This window comes from Neopsephotus bourkii, unplaced genomic scaffold, assembly GCF_033783945.1.
Source record: "Neopsephotus bourkii isolate Nb327-2 ecotype Australia unplaced genomic scaffold, CSIRO-AGI_Nbou_v1 NB_1706, whole genome shotgun sequence".
Classification (NCBI taxonomy): Eukaryota; Metazoa; Chordata; class Aves; order Psittaciformes; family Psittacidae; genus Neopsephotus; species Neopsephotus bourkii.
The window spans coordinates 85,277-104,223 of record NW_026902180.1 but is presented as its reverse complement, the minus strand read 5'-3'; the positions used below and the strand labels follow the sequence as shown (position 1 = coordinate 104,223).

The following is an 18,947-nucleotide window of genomic DNA, read 5'->3' as shown; positions in this document are numbered from 1 at the left end:
CCTGCAGAAAAAGCAATTGTGAAGATGCAGTTTGTTTCATTAGGGACTGCACACAGCCAACACTGCGAGCAAAATGACTCCTTTGCAAGTGTAGCTAGAAACTGCAAGTGGCACCTCTAGCAAGAATAATATCCAGGTAACAAACATAGGAACTACACCGTAATCTATCCTGTGCAAAATATATTTGCTACTATCAGGTGCATTTGTTCCTATGAGATTTGAGTATTATTCTAGGAAGAAACCTAGTGCAATCAAAACCTAGGACAAACTGTAGAACCAACTTCTCAATAGTACAGAAATCCCCTGGTTTCACATAGCCAGTGGCCTTGGAATACATAGTCTTGGTTTGGGTGTAAGAAAGGTTCTGAAACATTCTCAAAGTGAAGGCAGGTTGGAATTTTTTGTTTGTTTAACAAAAAAGCACAAAGTTAAAACATCAAGCAATGACAATATGCAAAATGCCCTTACTGTTGATGAAAGCAAGCTAAAGAACACCATAAAGGCAGGGAATGCATCCGTGGGATTTCTGTCATTCACCCAAACACTTTGCTGGTGTCTGCATACATGTAAACTCTTTGGCTTGATTATTTCAAAGTGGTTTCAGGGGACAAGACGTCTTCCACCTTTGTTCACGATTCATACCTGCTTCCCCAGAAGGACTATACGGTAAAATACCATATCACAAATGAACAATAACAACATGCAACCATGTTACTTGTGGCTGTTTTAAAGAAAAAGCAAAATCCTGCATTGAAAAAAATGCAACCAAAAACCCTTACAAAAATTCCCCATATACAAACAAAAGGCAATTAAATCTAAACATTTAGCAAATATTCATAATTTAATTGCATCATGTGATTTTGATCTAGCACATAACACAAAACTACAATTTCTAAGCTCCTCATATCCCCTTTGTTTTCAACTTATAAATATCAAAGCAAAAAACCTGACAAAGCTGAGAGGCAGTACATTTGAAAAACCCCCAAACACCCCAACAAACCAAACCCACAGTTCATATAACATCTTAATGATGCAAATGCAAGAACAAGCCATGTTTGCAAAGGCTGGTCAGTTCTCCTTTTCCAAATCAGGCTCTACAGGGTTTGCATTCAGGACAGTTTTGTTCCTCTGATTTTCTGTTCTCTTAGCACCACTTTACAGGCATTCTCAGTCCTGAGCATTTGTGACCTTACTGCTTTGAATAAGTCTAATGGAAAGACTTCTTTTTATATTAAATGAATCAAATTAGAATATAGGGCAATAGAAACACTAAGATCTTTATTATAAACCACACACTAAAAAAAATAAAAATATTCTGATATCAATATGGCCAAATGAGGAACAAGATAAATAACACATTTTAATCTTTTAATACTGAAATTTGCACCTGCAGAAAAATGCTCACTTTGGAAATCTGCTCAGTCCTAGAGTGTAAGTTAAAAAATTCATCAATTCACGCTTAAAATGAACAGCAAACATTAAACCTGAAAGTGCACAGTACAGATTTTACTGAACTTGCATACAGAATATCAGTATTTTCTCCTTACACAATGGTGATTATGTTGATCTATTGCCAGCATTAGAATCATATAAATACATATGTGCAAGTCATTGCAGGTAATGATTCTGTAAAGAGCCAATGTAAATACATTAGCATGTCATGACGCAGGACCAGCCCTTTGGCAGTGGCAGGTGGTTACAGAGTTCCGTATCAAAGGTCAGTGCAGAATACATGTTTTTAACAATATATACATTCACAGTCTATCAGAACTTTTCCCCGGTGTACGCTACAAAGAATGCTAAAAGGTGACAGCACCTTTACTTTATTTATTTAGTTTCTTTTTTAATTTATTGACAGATGGTCTCTTTAAGACATTAAAATGCAAGTGCAATAGGACACAGAAGGAAGATAGTATTGGAAGAACTGTCAACCCTTTTGGAAAATCTTACTTAGAAAACTGTTGCATTTCATAAGAGGAAATTCTGCTCTGGTGTAAAGGAACAGTCCCAATGGTATACCTAGATTTATCATTTTCAAGTGATCGAGCTGAAAGCTATCAAAAGTGATTAAAAAAATAAAGCATCTTGAAAGTGTAGGTAAGGCACGCTGGGAAGTTCCATCATGTCATCACAGAATCTCTATCCAGCCCTGACCAAAGGAATACTTTGCAAAATCTAGCAAGATAGACCTGTACTAACTTTGGAATGCCAAAAAAGAAAGTATAATTTCTCATAAAGTAAGCAAATAGAATGTAGAACATATCATACAATTGCGGTTTACTGTGACAAGGGCCTACAATGATGTTCTAAAATTCATAATTGAGTCCAAGTACGTTCTCCTAAATGAACTGCTGACCAAAGGCCTCATCAGCCTCATCGCCGTCAATCAAAAATTGGCTATTTCCAGAGAGTAAGATGTTAATAAAATCAGCAAAGCCAAAGTTATAGATCATGCAGCAGGTCACATGTGCTAATCAAAAGACAGGACATTTTAGCTTTAACAAGGCGTCATAACTTTCAAAAGAAAACACTTTTATTAATTCATCTTAGCACTTAATTCTCATGGAGCTGGTGAAGGAATTAATTTTGTTCATTTGGTGATACTACAGAATTGGTGGAAGTGCTGTAGAAAGAATAAATAGCCTTCATGTTTCTCTATTTGAAATTTGTTCTATTCCTCCTGAAACCCACTTTCAGTAATAATTAACTCAAAATCAAAACGAATGGAACAGCATTAGCAAGAAACAGTTGGTTATCTTAGAGGGCATTTATTAAAATGGTTCATGTACTTTGCCAAAGTACTGTGCAAGAACAGCTTATCTATGCCCCATGTTGAACAATCCCATTAGTCACCTTTTGCTTTTTTCTTTAGCTACTGCCTCTCCATAGGTCAGGTGAATAAAGTCAAAGAGTTGTGTGGCATTGGCAGCATTACCCAAGATTTTATGGAGTTCGTCCTTTGACAGTGTCACCAACTCTGCAATGCTTTTAACGTGGTTCATTAAGGCACGGCAGTTTTTTGCATTAATACCTGGCATTTTTAACAGGAAGTCCTGAGGACCAGGATTGTACTTGTCTGACTCGGGAAGAATTTCAGAATCTGCTGTGACAGCCATCGCTGTTTCTGCATCAGGCTGGGGATGGTTCTGTTTTAACTCTTCAAACAGCTCAGCAGTAGCATGGGGAGAGGGACACCACAGGATGCGTAACTTGGGGAAATGGAGTGTGAGAAGGGTTAGCTTAGAAGTGATATCATTACTGGAAATCTCCTGACATAGAGAGCCACGTGGAATCAAAGAGAAAGGTTTGTTAGGATCAAATTCAATCAGGAGAACTGGTCGCTTGTAGTAACGGGACATGGAAACGCACTGTGCATACAGCCTGCCATTATTCAAGGAACCAATCAGGTCACTGATACTTTTCCGCTCCACACAGGTATCAGGAGTTAAAATATAATCCCCAACTTCCAAAGTAACAGGCTCAATATCAATACCACGACGATGAATCAGCGATGGAAGCTCACTACGAAATTCCCGCATATCCACTATTATAGTTTGCTGAACACTCTTCTGTTCCTGGCCACCTAAAAAAGCAAAAGAAATACAGTTAACCCAAGGAGTTATGACTTCCAGCTCTGGTTGTGTAATCTTCCTGTGTGCTGCCAATGCTTCTGAAATGGATGGCCTTCACATCTCGAATTATACCTTGAATTCAGTAGTATAACAAAGCCAGACTTCACTTACTTTTTCACTGTTACAGAGGAAAATAACCACCAGATATTCTAAAATATGAGATACTCTAGTTTATGGAGTATGCTCTGCAGTGTAATAGAATTATCATGCTACCTCCTATGACGTCTGTATATGTGACAATGAAATATGTTAAACTGTGGATGAAAATTGTTTAAATGCATCAGGAAAATCTTTTAAAAGTTGCCTGCAAACAACGTAGCAAAGCTGATTCTTATTTCCAGCTGATTTCCACAGAAACATGGCATTTTATTGTAGAAATTATGCTTTAGCCTCTATAGATACGTAAAAGCATACATGAAGAGACTGCAGCATCAAGGCCAAAAAGACATAACAGCAAAGATTAGAGAGCATATGGTAAAGGACAGCAGGATAACAAAGTGACAGCAAAGATAAAGAGGGGCAGAGCTGTAAAGCTGAAGACAGAGTACACACATCAGAGGAAAGAACAAAAAAGTGGTTAGAACTGCAACAGAAGAAAAAAGGTGCTTTACTGCAAAGAAAGTAGACAAACCCCACAATCTGCATTTACCCAGGCTGTGTTTTGCCAAGACCAAAGAAGTTCCCAGCATTTACTAGCTCAAGGACACCGCCTTTGGCTAGCTGTAGACTTCAGTTTTAACGTTTTAATTTCTCTCCACCTCCCTACAAGCAATACTAGACAGTCTTGTAACCAACAAGCTGCCTAGAAACAATCCAAATGGTATCAGCCTCAATGGTGAAATATTTCATTAATTTGTATTTTCTTTTCAAAGCAAAACATAATTCACTGTCACCGCACAGTCAGAGACAGATGCAGTGAGGGAGACACTGTTTCTTTGCCATCAAGACTGCAGAGTCAACGTGCAGCGTGTCTATGGCCCAGATACTGTGAATGGGATGTAAATCCAATAATGAGAAGTCTTTTTAAAGCTTAGGGCGGCAAGCCTCACTTCAGGAACTGCTCACCTGCTTTACGTGTGTCAGGAACAGCAGAAGCAGGACTAGTATCTCTTATTAGGTCTAAATTTGTTTCATCTCTTCCTTCTCTTTCTTCAGGAATAACCATGCTGGCCTTCTCTCTAAGGAACCACAAACAAAGAAACACTGAAAACTGCAATTATATGAAAAAAATAGATGAAAGGACTTTAATACCTTTAAATACCAGATGTAACATTAGACACAGTTTAATACTAATTGAAAACCTGATCAGAAATGCAGTTTACTAGGTTCTCCAGGTTGTTGGGCTAGATGCTATATTGTTATTTTCAATTTTTAGCACATTTTAGCGTGTTTTTTATATTTAGAACTTCTCAGGGCATATGAAACAAAGGAATTGATGACTAGGAATGGCAGTATAACCTGGTGAGCAGACGCTGTCAGGAACAATACTGTCATATACAGACTCAGAAAAGGCCAGGTTGGAACCTGGTCTAGTGGAAGATGTCCCTGCCCATGGCAGGGGTTTGGAACTCAATGAGCTTTAAGGTCCCTTCCAAACCAAACTAGTCTGGAATTCTGTGATTCTATGAAAAGTATTGTTTTGTTTCCCCAAATGACCTAAGTCATAAAAGACTTAGAAATATCTTACAAGAAATGTTACCTGTGGACAAAAAAAATTTACAGAAATTAAATTTATAGACAATTAGATAAATCGGGTGCTGTTTAGCTTTTCAAATTTAATATTAAAAAAATAAGAAATGAAATATCAGGTGCTTTGAAAAGGAAGGCTTTGACTTCTCATTAATTCTCATTGGGGAAGCTTTCAACATCTGAAAAGCAACTGAATTAAAAGTTATTTAAAGTCTTCACACAGTTATGAACTTCACTCTATTTAAGATATAAGCATATAAGGGAATTACATGAAACATTAATAACATAGGTAACAAAGGAATTTTGTTACCGAATGAGCTTTTCGAAGGCCTCCTTCTCTTTCCTCAGAGCTGTGAGGTAGCGCTGTTCTTCTGTTGAGCCCCCATATATGAGGAAATAAACTCTGTAGGTTTGGGGGAGGAAAAAAAGGATCACAAAACCTCCTATTAAGTTAGAAAACCCCACAATCAGTATTTAAGATTAGTAGCACTAAGTGCCTGACAAGGTAGTATTTGCTTTAAAAAAGGCAAGTGAAAAAACACTATCTTTTTCTGTAAAGAAATTCAAAAATCAGCCACAAAAATTCTTCTATCCAGTGTTTGCTCTTTTTCCAGTGGCAGATACATTCACTGGAATTCTGAGATTCAACCAGAGCAGGCTCAGGTTGCTGTCAGCCATTCAGTCAGCCAGTAGAATGAGGAGTTACTTTCTTATTGCTATTAAAATCTTCTCAGTAGAATACATGAAACAAAGTGGAAAAATCTGCAATCATCTGGGTTAGGAAAAACACCATCTAAGATTTTAAAATTCTGTATTGTATAAGGCAATCATAGGTTCTAGAAAAAACAAGCTGTCATCTAGCAGAGATGCAACATACCAGCAAACGATGTTTTATTTCACAAATAGGGATTTATATGGAACGTGTAAGAATTAATAATTAGGAATTAATTGCCTGTAGCTTTTCAGCACAGTCATTTTTTTCAATATATTTTCATTCAAGTACACTCTGACAGACTGATAGGATTTTATTCCTGTTACTTTTCTGATGCAGTGCATTTCCTAAGCCCTACTTGCATGACCACATCTGATTTTCCTGCTCTGAAGTGTGGGAATGTGATGCTGGAGGTAGATACAGCACATGCTGATCAGGCAACTAAAAACCAGTTGTACAAATAACCTCATACAATATGCTTGTGAGTTCTGCTCTTTCTATCTACACTAGAGAACCCTATCTAGTACCTGGGTATCAGGTACAGACACACTGAACCCTGCGAAACTGATGTCCATTTTCAGTTACAGTGCATATATACAAATATTTGACTGGGAAATTACAACTACTCTTTTAACTTGATGCAAATAATTTTCATGAGATGATTAAAGTATAAAGCATTTTAATTCAAAAGGTAGTAATTGCATATCAACTGTAGAAAGAAAAGTGTGTTTATTCTAAGAACTAAGAAATTGCTGTAAGTTATTTTCAGCAAGACAGAGGTGTAACTGCAGTTCACTGTATTCAAGAAATGCTGTATTAGGCAGCCATGGAAATGAAAGATAACATAAAAGCTCTTAGTATATTAAATCTTAAATTTTAAGTTTTCTACATTTTTAATTAGTCTGTAATATTTATCAATGAAATGAGTTGTACATATTACATGTGTATCAAATATATATACACACAGTGTGGAAATTTTGTCAGCTAACTCCAGAACCGAGTATAATGAAAATACTTCTCCTGTTCTTCAGAGCTGAGTATAACTACAAATCCTTCTCATGTTCTTTAGTGTGTTTTCCCTTCCTTGCTTTTCTGTTAAACTTTCTGAATTACTTTGGTCTTCAGCATGACCAGACATCAGGAAATGTGAAAATTAATTAAATCCAAAATGAAGCTTATTGTGTAAAAATCATTCCTACACAGATGGTTTAAAATGAGACTACAGCACCTCAAAATAGATCTACCGCCATTAAGATCATCTAAGCAGACATCTTGTAGAAGATGGAATGAACTGCTTTTTTCAGATATGTTTCTACTGTTAAGGGACTACCTGATGGGAAGTAAAAATTACCCTTTGGTTACCTCAGACATTATGCTGTTGTTTAGTAAGAAGGCTGAATAGGCACTAAAAGGTAGCTGAGGAAAATAAGTAGATGCACGGTCTGCCTTGACTGCTCAAAGTGCACTTTTTATTTTTAAGACTAAAATCACCCTGACCAGGTCAACTTACCTCAAAGGCTTTCCAGGCCTGCTGGCCTTGTAGATTTCCAACTGCCGAACAAAAGTCAGCTCTGCATCATATAGCACAACATATCTTGGTTCTACTTCATGCAGGACCCGAGTGAGTGCATAAGGATCACTGCAGCCCTGCAGCGGATGAATGATTGTGAGCGGGTTCTTGAAAATGCCGTAGTAACAATCTGAGGGTAAGTTCACATGGAAATCTTCAGGAATGTTCTCTTCCATACTGCTTTCTTGGCTACTGCTTAATTCTTTGCTATCTTCCTTCTCCACCTTCTCTCTCTTTTCCTCCTCAGTTTTCCCTATCATTTGGATTATAGTCCGGTCTTGCTGCTTCTTGGGTTTGCATTGTTTTGACGAAGCTGTGAGTTTGGCTTTTTTGGCTTTAGGCCCTCCATCTGGTCTGGCATTTCCTTTGGACTTGACAGCTTTTCTGTCCTGAATCCACACTTCTGCAGCTTTCTCATCCTTTCCAAAGGTTTTGTTATACAGTCTTGTTAAAAAAGCTTCTGCTCCAGCAATAATATACTCCCTGAGCTGTGCACAAGCTCGGTCATCACTGGCACAAATAAGCACTTGCCCTGCAGTCAAGAAACAATACCACATTTATAATCTGTTAAGCTGTACTGCTTATCCAGCTACAAGACACATCTTGAGCAAATGGTTTTTAATGATCTAGAAGCATGACTGCCAAATGTCTTTACGTTTGGTTGTCACAGTTTCTCTGGACTTTGAGGGAGTCTAATTTGCGTGGTGTTTTGTACCAAACAAGGTTAGAGAAGATGAATGTTAGTTCAACATTCCTTATTCTTGTATCATCTAAATTAGTGAGGTTTGCTTTCTGGGCACCTGAAAGGAGGCAGATAAAGCCTGAAACCTGCTCGGACAACGTTTTGTTTTAAATGCAGAACATGAGAGAACTTAATGCAGACTATTCTGATTTTGTCAGCTGTGTTAAAGAGTCTAAAAAAATACATGTTACACTCAGTACTATTGACATCTGTGGGCCTTGAATAACAATTTTCCACAAGCTGACTCAGATAAACTCCTACAACACTAGGTGAGAGAGCCAGTTCTTATCCAGAGTCAGAACACCGTGGGTGGGAGAAAAGAGCACTTTTTTACCCTTACTATTTCCTAAAATAAAACTTGGTGAAATTTAAGGGGATGAAAAGCCCTAAAATAGTAGCAGCAAAGCAGTTAGATGCATCATTGCCTTCTACTCTCTACCCCATTTAGGTGCATCTCCCAGAGAAGCAAATTTTCAGGTGCATGAGAAGAATGTCTGAGAAGAATTAGAAGATGTATGAGTGGAAAGGAAGTAAGACTGAACCCCTCGTTTTTTTTGAACCTGAACTTGAGAAATGAGCAAATGGTATCTTGATTATTTTAAGTTTACACATTATTCGGTTCGCTGGTTTTAAGACTAAAGTACCCGTACAACATTGTAATGTAAGTCAAAATAGTTTTTTATAATAATTTCATTTTCCTAAATAGTATTGCACAGTAACCAACAGCATTTCTTCTTTAGACCCAGACCTAGATAGATAAAAGTTTATGTAAAACTATTTAGTTTTACATAGTTTATATGCATAAGCTCCTTAAGTCCACAAATTTTACTGTATTGTGCAAACCTATGTCATTTAGTTAAACACATACAAACATCATTTAGTATTCTCTCACCTGGACCACCAAAGTCTTCACTGTTCTTATTCTCATTTTCAATCTCTTTCAGCACTTCTCTCAAAGCTTCCCATTTTGGGTTACTTTCTAGAACCAATTCCCTTTTTAATTCTGAAACAAAGAAAGATTGAACATAGCAGCTCTTACGGACAAAATTACAGACCAAAAAAATCAAAACTTTAAATTAGCGGTTAGATGTCAATAGCATGATGGAATAGCATGATGGTTGTTGGCAAATATGATATTCAACAGCCTACATATGCAACTTGTTATGCTAATGGGCTGGAGAGCACTCTTACAGAAACATTTAAAAATGGGGATAAGTGCTTTAGTGAAGCAAAATTTAAAGTATTAAATCATTCTTCAATTCTGAAACTCCTCAATATATGTATTTTTTTATGAAAGCAATGCCAGCCTCCTACTCATTCACATAAATCAAGCTAAACACCAATGTAGTACAGCAATTTCATAAAAGCTCTCCCAATGAGCAGCTTAGAAGAACCCTTTAATTATTTTTGTGACTCTGCTTTATGTTGTTTATTATATGCTTTTGAATTAAGATTATGTCTCAACTTATCCCAGCTAACAGATTGAGATCCTGAGCTGTGTAAGACCATGTAGAGAACCATAGCACCAGTAATAATATGCAAAGCATTTGGGATCGTGTGACACTCTCCAACTTAAAATTAGGAATGATCAGTACCATTTTCCTTCTTCACACCACTTTTTTCAGAGCCTTTGCCTTTCTCATGCAGTTTCTCATCTGCAATGCGATAAACTCTAGCTCGAGCTTTTACAAACATTGAAGTGCTGGAGTCAAGAAACAGCCAACCTAAACAGGAAAAGAAAGCAGTAGTAGCTTGACATTTGCAATGTGTACATGTTTCAGCCATTAAAAGCCTTGATCTGTCATCAGTAATACCTGTGCTACCTGTTTGCTGTGTAATTACTAGCTCAATAACAGACAAAAATGTGATGCAAATCTCACACTTTTAAGTAACAGCAGTTAAGTGGGAAGATGAAAGAATTATCTGTCAATAAAAACCTACGTCCTTATGGCTGGTTATGTAAAGCCTGATTAGATACCTTCATATGTTTGGGATGCTAATTAAAAATATCAACATTTCAATGTTTCATGCATTAACTTGTACGCTTATTCATTGTTTACCTGAATTCTCACCAAAAGCTTTTTCACTTGCTTTCAGTGACTCCAGAAGATTGAGAAAAGTGACACAATCGTACTGAGTTAGATACAGTAGCAAAGTACGTAGTATCTTCAAATCCTGGACTAAAGATTTTGTCTTAGCTCCAAGTTGGTGCCAAAGAGGATCTAAGTAGTGACGTATTGTCTAGAAATATAAATTAGAAAGTTCAGGATGGCAAATATTTAATATACTAACCAAGGTAAGAATGCAGTTCTTTTTCTCCTTTACAGGGGATGCCAATGGTTTCCCAGTTATTAAACTTACCCAACTGAAGATGTGATGGTGAAGTACTTGTTTTGATAAGCAATCATATCTTTGCAAAGTTAACATAATATAGATGCCTTTATGTAAGATATTTCATCAATTAGCAAATGTATATAATTTAATATTTTCCTTTCCATATCATAATAAAATACTGGTAAAATAACAAAAAACCCCAAACATTTTACTGGTACTGGTCTTTACTGGTACTAGATACTTTAGTATATAATATCCTTCACTTAAATAAAAAAATATAATGTCATTTAATTTTCAAGGTAAGATGAGTACTACACAGATACACAACCTACATTGCATAAGAAAAAAACCTCCAGATATTTGAAGTACAGGAGGCCCTAGGTCAAGATTAAATCACAGATAACACATAACCATGTTTCTGTGTAACTGTGATGGTTGAAGTTTATAATTTTACCCTACAGAAAGCATACACATGTGCCAAACATCACAGATCTGCCAAAGATAGCAATGCACACACATTTAATGACATACAGAATATGTGCATATTAAGTATTACATACAGTGCTTCTCCTACTAGACATTTTGAACTGAAATTGCAGCATCATAATAATAACAACAACAAGAATAATAATAATAAAAAAAAACCCCAACCAACCATGAATCAGGATTTTGGTACTGTAGGGACTTTGGAAATGATGGAAGAACAATAATATCAATACACAAAAACCCTACTGGCAACGGTAACATGATCATTACAGAGTAACCAGAGTATCTAGCCTGACCCGAGCAGTGATCTCGCCCTTCTGGGTAACTGCCCCCAGTTTATATACTGGGCATGATGTGCTGTGGTATGGAATACCCCTTTGGCTAGTTTGGGTCAGGTGTCCTGTCTCTGCTTCCTCCCGGCTTCCCCTGCTCCCTGGCAGAGCATGAGACTCAGAAAGTCCTTAGTCAGAGTAAACATTACTGATCAACAACTGAAAACATCGGTGTTATTAGCACTGTTCCGAGGCTGAAAGTCAAAACCACAGCACTGCACCAGCTATTAAGGACAAAAATGACTGCTACTGCTGAACCCAGGACAATCCCTTTGGTTAGACACACCAAAACAATCAAAAGAGTTACCTTATCAAAAGGTTTACCAATAGCATTTTCTAAAGACAAATCTTCTACTTCAAGAACTGGATTGTATCGTTTGAGTTCTCGCAGACATGCATTCAGAATATCGAGGATTGAAGTCTGGATAGCAAGCATAGCAGGGGTCATTGACACATGTATTTCCACCACTTCAGGTTTATGCTTCTCTAAAAATGAGTTCACTGCTATATGAAATCTAAGAGGAAAACAGCTAATTAATATTTACATGGATGGTTTGATCTGCAGTTATTCAAACTTTGTATAAACTACAATTACAATTGCTTTAAACATAAACAAATAAGCTAATTGCAAAATAATTCAGTTTCTACTGATGTGAAGGTTCAAACAGCCTTAGAAAGCCATCTATTCCACAACTATCTTTGTACTCATTCTTGTCATGTGAGCCTATAGTGCTGGTGAATGACCCATGGAAAACTACTGCACTAGATTCTAAATCATTACTACACAGAACAAAGTAAAGCCAAAAAAAACTCGTAAGGGAGAAACTGGAATGCATTCATAAAGCTTTTGGAATCACATGGATCCACAAGCAGAGTTTGTGACATTCTTAGCTACTGATCAGAAGCAGCAGGTCCTTGTTAGAACACTGCCTTTACAGCAAACCTGTCTGTACAGGTACTTAGGTACTAGCTGATCCTTAGTAACAGAATGAGGCTCAGAGAACACTGCATCTGTGGACCTCTGAATATCACTGGATGCTTCCCTTACTGCATCCTGCACCTCCCAGGTCTTTTCATGGTTCAGAAGCCAAGGCAGAAAATTTAGAAAGCTTCTATTGAACCTTTCCTATTCTAGTTACCTCCATTTCTACTTTGTGGTAATGAAAAAGACCACCGTTAAAGAGTTTACAATGCAGAATAACAGTACAGAGTGGAACATTCTAGTCTGGACTAAAGGAACAAACAGGCAGACCTCCTGTCCAAGGCAGGAGCATTGAACAGGTCCTGAAGCTGAAGGTCCATTTGTGGCTCTACTCCTGAAAGACTTTGTACATCACAAACCTGGCAATTTGGTTTCTATGAGTCATCATTAAACACTCTTCATATACAGCATGTATGTAGAAGATAAAAAAATCTGACATATAGAAAGAGAGCTCTGGAGTTTTACCAGTTGAAAACAAATATTCCAGGAATGGCAAAGCTGACAAGACTGTATTCATGGCTTAAATAACCTGTTCAATTAGTGAAGGTTTTCTTAAGCTATTAAGAATGTCTCTCTGCTGTGATTTCTGTCAGCTATAACAGCTATACCATAAAGTTCACCCCCTTACAGTTTCAATTTGGGTCTATCTTCAAAAATACTTAAAAAGATTTAGCATCTTTACGACCACTTCTTCTGTCAAAGACTGAAAGAAATTTGTTTGGGAACACAAGAGGAGCACAGCTTACCAGTGTGACTGCCTACATCTCATTTTCTTAGGAACCCACTGTAACATCATGAATTTCATTTTGAAATTTAACCCCCAGTGAAGAAGAGGTGCCTTACCTTGGCCACAGATAAAGTTTCTTGACAAAAAGATTTCTCATTACTCTTTCCACGTGGCAAAAGCCGGTGTTAAATGCAACTGCATTATCTGTGAAAGCTTTAATGAAACCGTGTTTGTTCTTCTGGCGATAAAGTCGCAAGATAAAGGCTTCCTGACAGGACTCAATTATTCTGTGTGCTTTGTATACTAAAATGCCTGGCAAAAGAAAAGGTTTTGAAGTTACAAAAAGTAAAGAAAGGTTCAATTTTGTATAGGTTTCCCATAAGACTCTTATTCTTTTTATTTTTTTCCCTTAAATAAAGTACAATAGGAATTTAAAGCTTCTACAGTGACTGAACAAGTTTTCCAAGTGATGCCTTAATTTCAATACCATGGCATCCCTGAGTAGCAAAACTGGGTTAATGATGCATCTTCAGGAATAAAACAAAACCAAAACAATGCTTGTGCCTGAGTGGCAGGACTTAGCCACTAAGACATAGCTTAGAAAATATTTACTTCTAAGGCAAAACTTGAACACAAGCCTTTTAAGAGGAGTAAAAGTTAATGCAAGACGTAATACATTATTACAACAACGCAACTTTGCTACGTTCAAGATTGTGGTATTTGAATGCTTTTATTCCGTTCTTTTATTCAGTTCTGGAATTACAGACTTGCCAAGTACATTCTACTGATAACAACTCAAGTGTTACAGCATCAAAGAACTTGTGAATAAAATTAATTTGCTTTCCCCTCCTTCTGCTGGTCATATTCACATTTCAGGACAAAAAATACCATCCACTGTAAGAGTACACCACTGGTTTTCTTCATTACTATGGGTGCATTAGAAAAAACAGATTTCTCATGCATGATTTAGTACAGAGAAGTGAAACAATAATTTAGCTACATTAAGTGTTTGAGGTGAATACTTCTGGGATTTACACCTCAGCCAAGACCTGTTAAAAACAAGGCTTATTTTCTCTCATGCTTGGCTGTGTTAAACAGCACATTTTTTCACTCTCCCTCTCATGAGGTGAAACCTATGTGGTACTTTTATCTCTTCACAGCTTCCAGTGGAATAATAAATGCCTTTCTAAAAAGGAAGCAAAGAACATCAAATATCACAGGTTTTACCTTGGGCCTACTTAAGCTGACAAACTTACAGTGCACTGACTTGCTATAACAAGTTTCTTCAACTCAGCACCAGCCATTGATTTTAATATGCCTTTGCTTTGTAAATGAAAAAGCATCAACTTCTGTATAACTGCTAGCCACTCATGATCAAATCATGGAATAACCTACTAAAAGGTATTTTTCTATCTATCTCTTCTATGAAGCAAATTTTTCAGGACATAAAGAACATACTCATTTCTGAACATCTTCATCTTCCAGTTTGTCAAGTTATGACTATGAAAGGACATTAAAGGAGATGCAGAATTTGTATCAGGCCAGGAAGAACACGTGTTTACCAGAATACCTTCCTTTTAGTCAATATATCTCTGCTTAGGAAGTTAGTTCATAGTGCTGCGTAAACCACTGATTACTACACCAACTTGCATGAGTTGGAGTACGCTATTAAGTACATAATTTCTGTTCGGCCAAACCCACCAGAAATAATTCTTCTTTGCTGCTGTGATAATTTATCTTCATTTAACTGAATTTATGTGTTCACTAGATATTAACTCACATGTAATTTTACACTGATTTTATGAACAACATTTATAACACCTACAAACACTTTTGAGGTGTTAACTCCTCAAGAAACATGATTACAGGGTTTTGTAAGTTTTGTTGTATAATATCACACACAGATAATACATATTTACAACAGGACCATGTGTTAACCAAGTGTGAAATGAAGCAGCAAGTCGATCAAAGCTGCTGTCACACTGACCTCCAGTGGCAACACAAAAACTATTAACAACTCTTTGCTGTCATTGGACAGGATATTTAAAATCTTTTGTGTATTTCTTTTCATACTGACAAAGTCTAAAGGTGTGGGTTTTTTTTCCTCCCCTTTTCTTTGGTAGGGAAGAAAGGTAGAGAGGAAGGCGTCAAGGGGAAGAGGAGAAATTGTAGATTGCCCAGAAAATATGTTCACTTTTTCTTTTTAACCTAGAAATACCAGAATTAACAAACCTGGTGTCCTTCGGCTCTAGCATAAAATGTTCAAAATGTTTTATAGATTAGAGCTTGTCATACACTGACTAAAAGGAAAGGAGTACAGCTTCTGTAGCACACGCATTCTTCTAAGCATCCAATATTCAGTTACGTTTAACCATTAGGATGTTAACATTTGGATAACAATAAAACATTATTATATTCCTGTCTCTTAGATATCTACTTTACTAGCTCTCTGGGCTGTAACAGGGTTTCTGGCTTAGAAAGGGACAAAAAGCAACAGAGGCTGGGGAAGAAAGAGAACAGAACATGAGAGGAGAAAGATAACTGTAATATTTTTCATGTGTAACTTCTATATTACTAAAAAGGTCACAAGATAGTCCCAAAATCTTTATCATGACAGCAGCATTACTTCATAATACTGCTGCTTAGATAGTGTTCAAGGTGTGCCAAGACAAAGATTAGTGACATATTGCCATTTTTTGATGGGGAAAATAATCAGGAGTGATTTGTTAATGCAAAAAATACATAGTGTGCATGGTTGATAAAACGTGACATCTAAAAATCTGCTTTAATCATGGGCCAGTGTCCTATAGACCACAGGACACTATTTCACCAAGTGCAATCAACTACTCTTCTTGAAACCACTCTGAATTTTGTTTCTTATGTCACTGGCATAATTTAACTGATATGTTTTCCAGCACCTTATTGATACTGGAAAGCCATCCAAATGCATGACCCAGTATCTAAAAATGGTGTGGATATTTTCAAATTAAATGATTTAATAAGGCAAACGAGTTTGGAGCAAAGAAAACCACTTAAAAAAGTAATGAAAGGGCTCTGTATTTGCTCTTTTCCCCTCAGCCTTTGTAGAGAAAATAGAATAATTCTTTAACCTCAATACTGGCCAGTAGAATTCTTCATATGTAATTAAGCTGTATGTATTTTCAAGCAGAACAGTCTTACCTTTGTTTCATTAAACTCTTACCAGTAATGAGGTTTGCAGGAATTCTGTCAGTAAGGAAATCTACCACAAGGATTCGACTTGTAGCAAATATGACTCCTCCTTGAGTGTAAAATTCATACCGAGTATTATTTGTAACTTCATTGGTAACACGCCGAGGAAGATGAACAACTCCATCTGACCTCAGCTGATCGATAAAATACTCCTATACCAAACACAATTAAAACACATCATTGTGGTAACTGATGGAGGCAAAAAAACTTTACTTACACGCTCTTCATTTTAAGGAGCTGTCCAAACCATTAGTATAGTATTAGTATAGTATGGCATACTATAAGTATATATATAATTATACTTATATAAGTCCTATGCTTACTATAAGTAAGAATTATATTTTTTTACTTTTTTGGTATTCTTTTGTTCAGTTTCAAATCATCCAGGTGATTTAAAAATTATGTATTCTCAGTAGTAGCTAGGCAATACTTAATAAAATGTGAGCAACTGACACTCAAAGAAGCCTACATTTTCATATATTTTAATAGCACTTCTATAGAGAACAAGCAATTTTGAAATTTTGACACTGACTTAAGAACTGAGAATTGGGAAGGTACCATTCTTTAGTCCACTCACCTGTTACCAAAGACAAGTATAGCAGGTAGGTCAGATACATCAAGCTCAAGCTTATAAACTACAGCCGTGATATTTATTCACCTATGGTCACTACAAGAAGTCCCCCTGAACATCACCTCCCTGACGGCGGGAAATCGCTGGTGGAACGGAAGAGGCAGCGGCTGGTTTTGTACAAGCAGGGACAGATCCGTCAACAAGTGTCTCCTCCTTTCTGCTCACTGGCCACTTACAGAGTTCTGCTACGTACAAATGATGTCCATAAGCTTATTTTAGCTCGCTAACGTTACCAGGACTTCATCGTGCTGCAGGAGTGGGAATTGGACCCTGATTCGAGCTGGAACTCGCCCGCTGCCGCGCCTGAGCCCTCACCCCGGTACCCCGCGGCCTGAGGTGCCCCTCGGCTCGGAGACAGCGGGCAGCACCCTCATCCTCCTTCTCTTCCTCCCGGGCAGAGCCCAGCCGAACCTATCCCAGGGCCCAGCAGCGCTCGCCGCCATGAACCGGCGCCGGCTCTGAGGGAAGGGGCGGGGCGAGCGCGGCGCGCTGTCAGGGTTCCCGCTCACCTCCTCTGCGGGGCTGGTGTTGAGCACGAGCACGAGGCTGGCAGGTTCGCAGTAGAGGCGCAGGAAGCGCAGCAGCAAGCGGTCGATGCCGAGCCCCCGGGCGCAGATCACCAGCCCATCCTTGTGGAACAGGTCCAAGAAGACCTGGCTCTCGTGCTCCAACAGCGCCGCCATGGCTGCCCACGGACAGGCGCAAGCGCGCTAGCCGCCGCGCCCTTCCGCCACCGAGGCGGGCACTGCCCTCTGCCGGATTGAGGCGGTGTGGTCCTCCAGTGCCGCACGCATGGCTTTCCTGCCCAGGGCGCCAGATACCTCAGGCGGAGCGGCGGAAGGACGCGAGGATTTCGAGAGCTAACGCTCTCTGTCCTCTTCGTACGGGCGTGTGCGTGTGCCGAGGGTGAATGTGAGACAGGAGGTATTTTCCTTTCTTGCTATACATTATTTGTGTTTTGTTACTAATTACTTGCTTTTCTTAAACAGCAAAACCAAACTTGATTGAACTTCAGCATGCGTTCCTCACACAAGGCACGGGTACCTCAGTGTTTTCCTGGTACCTTAGTTTTTAGTGTCCTTACCTCGCTCAGTGCAGAAACGTTTCTTTGTTCCCACAGGGTGAGGGACTCTTCAGACTTGCTTTCAGAAACAGCTGAAAACGAAGGGCAGTCTTCGGAGTTACCCTTCATTCGGCTTGGTGAAGAACGGGTGGACTTGCCTCCAGCCTCTCTTAAAGTCCTTTTCCTGGGCTGCCTCAGGAAAAATGAGCGTCACCTTAGCGTGGAAACAGCCACCCCCTGAGGGAGCAAGGGGGAGTACTGAGGGTTACCGAGCAGAGGGACAGCGTACAACCAGCTCTTTCGTAATGTGAAAGTGTGGGAGATATTCCAAATATCTTTTGTGTACCTTGGGTATTGATTCAAAGAACTCGCCAAGAGCTCACCAACAAAGTTTAAGTTGACAAGCAGGTATTTTTTATTGCAGAGCTGGGAGACACAGGAGATATCTCCTCCTAACGTGTCTCATCCCAGCATCAATCAGGCTGTGATTGTTGTTGTTTAACATACATATTCATTACATTACCAGTAAACAACATACATATTCGTAACATTTCCCAGAACTACTTTACATAGGTTTACGCCTATTTTCACATGCACACGGTAATGTGGTAGTGGTCTTTGGGACCTCTGGTGGTAGTTTCTTTATCATCTTCGTCTTCACCACTTCGTCCTTTGGCTGAACTTTAGGTTTGGAAAGTCCCATTGTCAAGCTGCCCACCACTAGTCCAGCTCTAGGTGGTCATTGTGAAACATTTATCCAAAGTATTTCCTTCTTGCTATTGAAACTTACGAAGCGGGGATAGAATATGAATATGT

General features: G+C 38.3%; 1 protein-coding gene and 1 long non-coding RNA gene across 2 annotated transcripts; one reads left to right on the top strand and one right to left on the bottom strand.

Moving 5' to 3' along the window:
• Positions 1-822: 822 nt before the first annotated feature.
• ERCC4 (ERCC excision repair 4, endonuclease catalytic subunit) lies at positions 823-17,781 on the bottom strand. Its single transcript, XM_061376110.1, has 11 exons — positions 17,578-17,781; positions 16,409-16,589; positions 13,323-13,518; positions 11,805-12,012; positions 10,406-10,586; positions 9,941-10,069; positions 9,238-9,348; positions 7,544-8,135; positions 5,632-5,724; positions 4,698-4,810; positions 823-3,583 (listed from the first exon to the last, which is right to left on the bottom strand). Exons 1-11 carry the CDS (start codon positions 17,749-17,751, stop codon positions 2,850-2,852), a joined length of 2,712 nt encoding a protein of 903 aa, XP_061232094.1. The 5' UTR covers positions 17,752-17,781; the 3' UTR covers positions 823-2,849.
• On the top strand, positions 8,132-11,257 carry LOC133224556 (uncharacterized). The gene is made up of 2 exons (XR_009728881.1): positions 8,132-8,875; positions 10,443-11,257. It is a non-coding gene; the product is annotated as an uncharacterized LOC133224556 (long non-coding RNA).
• Positions 17,782-18,947: the final 1,166 nt, after the last annotated feature.

Coding starts and splice junctions, on each gene's coding strand:
- ERCC4 (XM_061376110.1), bottom strand. CDS start 17,751: ATGGCGGCGCTGTTGGAGCACGAGAGCCAGGTCTTCTTGGACCTGTTC. Junction 16,590..17,577: donor ACACCAGCCCCGCAGAGGAG/GTGAGCGGGAAC, acceptor TGTTTGGTATAG/GAGTATTTTATCGATCAGCT. Junction 3,584..4,697: donor TCCTGACACACGTAAAGCAG/GTGAGCAGTTCC, acceptor TTGCTTTTTTAG/GTGGCCAGGAACAGAAGAGT.